We start from the raw sequence: 8,042 nt of genomic DNA, 5'->3' as shown, positions 1-8,042 counted from the left end.
ATATATATATATATATATATATATATATATATATTACATATAATTCCTCCAGGGTGAAGTTAATTAAATCAATTTATGGTGAAAGAGGTGGCTTAACCTCATATCATGATATTTCAAGTAGCTACATCCCATGGGGTAGTATTGTCTCTGCTGTGAAATTGTTAGGGCTGCTGCACATTAATTTTGATGATTTGTGTTTAAAACAGGTTGAAAATGGATCAAATACTTTGTTTTCGGACTGATTCGTGGAAGGGCCCAACTCTTTTTTCTTCCCGTTTTCCAACATTCTTCCCTTTAGAAAACGAGAAGTTGGCGGTTGTTGCTGACAGAATTAAGGTTGGAGATAATTCTTGGTTTTGATGTAGACCCATCCGAGGTGGTAGAGAGTTTGAAGAATTCGATCAATTGAGGGAGGTCAACGGGGAGTGTTCATGGTCTGATAATTTTAACAGATGGATTTGGTCTTTAAATTAAATGGCCCTTTTTCTGTTAGCTCTTTGCTTTTCATTGTTAAGAAAGCTTTATTGGTGTCGGTGACAGGTAGACGTTATGGAAGTGGATGATTCCTTCTAGAGTTAACATTTTTATTTGACGGATTATGTTAGACAACTGTCCATCCTTGACAACTTAATTAAGTTGAATGTGGATCTTGATTTTGTCCAATATCCGCTCTGTGGTTCTGATATTGAAACTATTCAGCACCTGTTGTTTGAGTGTTTTGTCTCTTCTAAAGTTTGAGGTTCATTGAGAGATGGTGGTCCTTTTTCATTTCCAGCATACAGATCGCTGGAGTCGATGATCAATGGCATCAAATCTTCTTTCGGCGATAGCTCGCTCAGGAAGGCGTCGAAAGCGGTGTTTTTTACCAGTTGCTTTGTTTTGTGGTGTTTTTTTAAATAGGTATGTTTTTTTTATAGTCATACCCCTCGTAAAGATTCTATTCTAGATCAAACTATGGAAAAATGGTTTTGTTGGGTTTTAGCTAGGTGTAAGGGGAGTAGAAAAAATTCGATTGTTTAGAGATGTTACCGTATCGATTATGTCAAAGTTTTGTGCCGCTGTTTTTTGCTAGCTACTTGCTATCTCTTAATGATGTTGTTGGTTGTTGTTTAGAAAAAAAAAAAATCAAACTTGACCTCTATATTTTGACGTCAAAATATCGGCCTTTTTGCGGACGTTTTTGTTAGATTAATTTTTATAACTATGATACATATTTATTAATTTTTGTTAGATTAATTTATTTATTTTGTGTTTTTAAATTGTAAATTTCATTTAAGCAATTATTTGTTTGTTCAAAAACATAAACAAACATGTGAATAATTTTGATCAATGAAACTTAAAACGTATGTACAATAATGAATACTTAACAAAATAAAATATTTTTACCAAAAATTTACAAATATATAATAATGGTTATTTTAATTTAATATTAACTAATCAATTAAAAATTCGTCACTTTAAATTCAAAAATACTTATTAAATGAATTATTTTAAGGAACAATTAATAATATTTACTAATTATAAAATACTTGTTAATACGTTCAAAAACGTCTTATAAACTTATTGCAACGCTTTTAGATATAACGTTTTATTTTTTGTATTATAAATTAAGTCATATAAAACAGTATAGTAGGACGCTTAAATTTTTTTGCCGTCCTATAAACCCGATGTTGTTGTTGTGACTTTTAATATAAAATTTTCTATTAATTAAACATATTTTCATAAGACACTTATTTTTATAGAAAAATTTTTCAAATAATTTCACATATCAAAATTATCTTAAAATACTTTTTATAGGTCCAAAAAAGTAATATCAACTTATTATAACATATTTAATTAAGAGGCACAACTACTTTATCATATAAGTTAAGTCTTAGGCATCTAGACCTATTTACCATTCTCTAAAACCAATTTTATTATATTTCAATTTTGAAAAATCTCAATTGAAGCTAATCCAAATCAAAGTGTAAGCCAAACCGTATGGGTTGGTCCGGTTGATACTTTAGTACAAAAAAATGTATTCTTAACCTTGTATATGTTATTTTCTCTAGTATACTCTAAAAAAATTCATCACTAACCATTTGGTACAACTTGTCTATATTTTTAGATATTAAGTATATCATATTCAATTAATTTTCTCAATTTACACACACACACACATATATATATATATATATATATATATATTAATTTTCTCAATTTGCATATATATATATATATATCAATTTTCTTAATTTGCATATATATATATATATATATATATATATATTAATTTTCTTAATTTGCATATATATATATATATATAAGGGAAAACTTAATAATTTATGATAACTGTAAGATCAAATTTCAACCACAAATCGAAGGTTAAATTAGAAAATTAATATTTTTGGTAATTGTAACTTAAAATATTAATTATGAACATTTTAAGGATTACAAAAATCTCCTCTCTCATTTATCCTCTCTGACGAACCTTATTTGAACGAATCTTATTTAGACGAACCATATGTGAACACAAGATGCAAATTGTGATATCTTTATAAAACAACTAAAATAACAAAAACGCACAATGTGATAGTCTTGTAAAGCAACAAAAATAACGAAAATGCACGTTATGATACATATAGTGAGTGATACATGTTGTGATATATTGTGAACATTATCAATGTGATACACTTTATTTCACAAGCATCTTTAAAATACAATATATATTAGATAATTAATTAAAAATATTAGGTAATTAAACTAATTAATGTTTCCTTCAAAAATAATTAATTAAATCATTTGACGAGTTGTTATAAATAAAATTACTAAATTACTCTTTTACTTTGTTTAAGAAATATTTTTAAATGTCTCAAATAAGTAGTTCATAATGAATCTCACAGTTATCACAAACTACGTAGTTCTCATTTGATTAGGCCCCTATATATGTGTGTGTGTGTATATATGTGTGTGTATGTATGTGTTCACAATTAATGAATATATATACAAAGAAGTTATATAGAGATGAAGAATAGATTGAAAATATATGTATATGAAAAAAGTGTGTGATAGTGTAATTGTCTTATGTACATATTAATAGAGATCAACAGTAATAGTGGATTCATCCGGTTGGGTTAAGTTCAAAGAAAAGTAACTCAATATCAATCCAATACCTACGATTTGAGGATTTTATAACTCGATTAAACATCGGTTTACTTCGAATTAAATTATTTCACGTCAGATTAGGTTGGATTGATCTGGTGTTTAAGCACCCCTCTTGTCTAGAATATAGAGTCAAAATTCATAAACCCAAAAAAAAGGTAAATTGGCCGAAATAGCCAACTCTCTCATGAGGTCCCCTAGCCATTTCTCTCGCTGATTTACCCAAATATCACTACATTCGCAAATGGTACCTCCTCCACTTGTGGACCTAGCTAAAAGTCAAACAAAAATTCGGATTCTACTCAGGTCTGCAAGTGCGACAGCGAGGTCCGTAATTAAGGAGGTACCACTTGCTAACCCGAGTTAAATTTGTATTTTTTTTTTGTTTTTTAGCTAAGTCCGCAATTGAGTAAGGTGCCACTTACAGAACTAGTGATATATGGATAAATCAGATAAAAAAATGACCAGAAAACCAATTTATAATAAAAAAAATAATCTACAAGATCCATTCATAAGAGATGAATGACTATTTTGACCAACATCTTGGAAAGTCAGATTTGGTGGGGGATCCAAAGATGGGGGGTTAATATTGTCATGGAAGTAAAAAAAAAAATGGGTTCTTTTTACTTATGTTCCAGAATTTTTGGAGCTTGACTGGTGCTTTCCCGTCTTATTTTCAAGTGTCTGCTTCAGTACTTTTAATAGAAAGGTCTTAAGACAATTTTCAATTAAAAATAAAATATTTATATACCACAAAACTCATGCTTATTATTGTTAACATTCAACAAAGTTAAGGTTGTTAGTTTACCTTTTAATACTTCTATTAAAAAACAATCTCTGAATCGTTAAGAGATAAATGTTGTTTGGCAAAAAAAAAAAAATTGCCTCTTGATTGTTCTAATTCTCATGTGTCTTCCTTAACCATTCAGCGCTTTAATTTCATTGTAAATTATTACCAAATAACTATATTTCATTTTACACTATATCATGAAAGTCTCTTAATCATTCTGACCACTTAACCATTCTCCACAAAACTATTTAGCAATTGCTTAATATCTACTACTAACTCAAATACCATTAGGTTATGGACCCTTTAGTATGGCACGTTTTAAGCAACAAGTAATTAGATATTACATAACATATGATTAAAAAACATACCAGATGTTGTCCAGATTCTTCTCGAATTCCAGCCCCTCCAGACGCATAATTTACCCCTTTTACGATGTCATCGCTTCTTGCAGTTGCGAATGGCTGAATGAAGCTCTCGAACCCAAGGAGTTGAGCTGTTAGATAACACATAACCAAAACAAATTAAACATCCATAAGTATATATACTTTATATATATATATATATATATATATATATGTATATATGGTTGAGTTCCGATGAGAAAGAGAATTAAGGTGAGAGTTCCGATGAGAAAGGGAGTTAGAATGACATGCACCGAGATGCACCAGATTAATTCTCGTATCACACGTCATTATGGATGGGATTGAAAATAAAGGTGATCAAAGGTGCAGATCCCTTATTACGTTTCTCACCTTAAATCTCCTTCTCATACAATCCTTCGCCTATGTGGGTATATGTGTGTGTATATATATATATATAGAGAGAGAGACCAATGACATCGGCAACATTTCGACCGTTGGAAAACCGACCGGTGGGGCCATCGGGGAAGTCTATACCGTATGGTTCATAGTTGACTTTTGCATTGGTGTGAAGATGATTGTTGTTGCCATTATCCATTAAAGAATCACCAAATATGAAGTAGCAAGGAACCTGAGGATCACCATTGATGGCAACTAAGAGTGTTGCAGTGAACACCATGAAGATGGAAGCTTGAGATTTAGTCGCCATATCATATCAAGTGATGAAGATGAGAGATGGTGATGTACTTAAAGAGATGATATCTCACCTACCCTGCTCAACCATAAACTTCAAGAGTAAGTTACGGTTTTGGTCCCTCATGTTTTGGCAAATTTACAGAAACTGGTCTTAATCTTTATTTATTTTCTATTTTGCAATCATATTTGTAAAATATCTTCTTTCTTAAGTAAATAAAAATTATATCATAGTATATAAAAAATATATAACCTCCTCCTTTAGGCACGGAAATAAGACCCGCTCTTTGGGAACCCGGTTTATCTATCCCAACAAAATTGAGGATTCTTCGCAAAACCCAGGATTAGGAATGGGGACGGGGCTAGATTTAATAACATTATGTTGAATATATTATATATTTATTACCGAGACCTGCAAAACCCATGGAAATGAGACCCGCTCTCTTTGGGAACCCGGTCCCCTCCCTGTATGGTGAATATATTATATATTTATTACTGAATAACATTATACCTATTATTAAATATATTATTTAAGAAATTAGATTTAATATTTTGAAGATCTAGAAATAGTATTTTGATTTTTTTCTTAAATACATTTTTTCTGATTTGTCTTATTTTTTTAGATAAAAAATATGGAGAGACGAAAATGTTTGATCAAAAAATTACGTATGATATTGTGATTTTATTCACATATGAATATTTGATAATCCATAAAAGTAAATTTTTGGAAATGTGAGATTTAAACATGGATGATTATCGATCGAGTATACTATTAGCACATGTTAAAATATCTCAAATAAACGGGAAATAATCACTGATTCCCCGTTGGGGACGGGAATGGGGATACGATCATATTCCCCAACGGGAGCAAGAATGGGGATGGAGATTGGAATCGGGGATGAGGATGGGGATGAAGATTAGGGTCTCCACCTTATTTACATGCCTATCTTCCCTCTTCCTTTCTAAATTAAACTCCACCACCAACCCCTCCCCTTCCCTGTGAGTCCTCGAGAGTCCCCGATTTTCCGGGCTGGTCCATCTCTCACCAACCTCCCACCTTGACATCCAAACTGGCACTAACCCTACTACCATCAACATTGTAAAACTCGTCACTTTTCAGCAACTCCACATCCCCTTGGCCTTGATATCATTAACGTGATCATGGATCTCTTAACAAAGAAACTTGAAATTGGATCGAAAACGTTAATGCAAGCACATGGGTTTTACACAATAGACAACCAAGATAAATAAAGACCCTTTGGCCCAATGACCAGAGCTTCTGGTCTTACCAACCAGAGCCCCTCTGGTTTCTCTATCCAGAGATGAAGAATTATCAAACAACTTAAATCATTTTCAAATTTCCTCATACAACCAGAGGTCCTCTAGTTAAACTAAGTGTTATCCAGAGCTCCTATGTCCTACTTTACCAAAGGATTTCCATGTTAAAGTTTCTAAGTTTGAATGAGAGAAAGAAGTATGAAAATAGTTTTATAAGTTAATAAATAATTTCAAATACAGAGTCTATGCATAGCACATATAGGCCCTGTGGTTTTAAATAAAAGTTTGAAAACCAAAGTCAATAATTTTCATCATAACCAGAGGTCCTCTGGTTGATCCTGGAGATCAACCCAAAATTCCTCTGGTCCGGGTTTAACAACAACAGAGCCCATCTGGTTCCATGCAAGGAACAACCAGAGCCCCTCTGATTCTTCGCAACTATTCTCAAAACATTTCTCAAAGGCACATATAATTAAAATGTTTGGCCATAAACCATTTTTCCCTTTCTTAATAGCATCATTGCTACTATTTCAATAAGAGCAATATTTCCAAGTCTTCAAGTCACAAAGAAATGTTGACTCAGAACCATCGCGATCTTATGGATATAATAGTAAGAGCTATAATAATAACCACACACAAACAAATGTCACCTTTATATCCAAAGGTACACTTCTCCTTGATATGTCACCCTTATCCCATGGTACACCTCTTCTTGATATGCCACCCTTATCCCATGGTACACCTTGCTATAATTATGATTTTGGTTGATGATTTTATGGAAGAAAGGAAACCGTTTTGACAGATTGATTGAGTATGAGTAAATCTGGGTTTAAAACTGTTTTGATGATATAAAGAAGAATCTGGGATAAGGGTGGCATATCAAGGAGAGGTGTACCATGGGATAAGGGTGGCATATCAAGGAGAGATGTACATTTGGATATAAGGGTGACATTTGTATATGTGTGTTATGTAATATAACTCTTACTATTATATCCCTTAAGATTACCGTGATCTTGAATCTTTATTTTATTGTGATTTAAAGATTTAGGATCAGGGTTCTTATTGGAAATCATAGTCTGGATGTTATTGAGGAGGAGATAACATGTTAGGCCTGAAACTTTGAATAAACCTTATTTGATTTGAGATGTTTAAAAGTGGCATTATGATAATTTGGTTAGTATAACCTGTTTGGATTTGATTATTTGCAAGCAGAGAATTTGGCTTGAAAAGTGAAAAGTATTGATATTACGTTCTTACTCGTTCATATATTTGCTATATATATGAAAACTTGTTTTACATAAAAGTTTTGGTGATTTACACTCTGTAATAACATAAATAGGGTAACTCACTAGACCTTTTGGTCTAACCCTCGTTTTGTGATTTTAAATATGTGTTGTAGGAAGTGCAGACGGTAAGAGGAAGGGAAAAATGTAATATTTTCCCTATATGTTTATCTGCATGAAGATTTGCTGATGATATGTATAGTTTTGTAAATGAAGCATGATTTAGTACAAGAATTGTATTCTGAATTTTTGAACCATGTATTCTGTACTGGTAGATTCTTGTACTAAGGGACCTATATGGTGTATAAAGATGTATTTCTTGTGTATGAAGTATATATTACATGCAATGTGTGGTATGAGGTGTTACACATCGCCCTTCTAGTTCCGAAGACCAAAATTGCTTAAAGATAGCTTTTTATTAAACTCAAGGGGCAGAGCCTCTCTGGTCCAATGACCAGAGCTTCTGGTCCCTCTCTTAGAATCAAGTTTACACAATAG

General features: G+C 32.0%; 1 protein-coding gene across 2 annotated transcripts in view; it reads right to left on the bottom strand.

Moving 5' to 3' along the window:
• LOC112519838 (GDSL esterase/lipase At5g45670-like) overlaps positions 1-4,999 on the bottom strand; it is a 30,390-nt gene extending 25,391 nt beyond the window's left edge. The window contains exons 1-2 of one of the 2 annotated variants that reach the window (XM_025128136.1): positions 4,762-4,999; positions 4,300-4,424 (exon numbers count right to left, since the gene is read on the bottom strand). In XM_025128136.1, the coding sequence (XP_024983904.1) occupies positions 4,300-4,424; positions 4,762-4,999 (363 nt within the window). The remainder of the gene's footprint in view (positions 1-4,299; positions 4,425-4,761) is intronic. The other variant, XM_025128137.1, reaches the window with a different exon arrangement.
• Positions 5,000-8,042: the final 3,043 nt, after the last annotated feature.

This window comes from Cynara cardunculus, assembly GCF_001531365.2.
Source record: "Cynara cardunculus var. scolymus isolate 2C chromosome LG 10, CcrdV1, whole genome shotgun sequence".
Lineage (NCBI taxonomy): Eukaryota > Viridiplantae > Streptophyta > Magnoliopsida > Asterales > Asteraceae > Cynara > Cynara cardunculus.
Note: the sequence above shows the minus strand (reverse complement) of the source record. Positions and strands in the feature narration are given on the sequence as shown.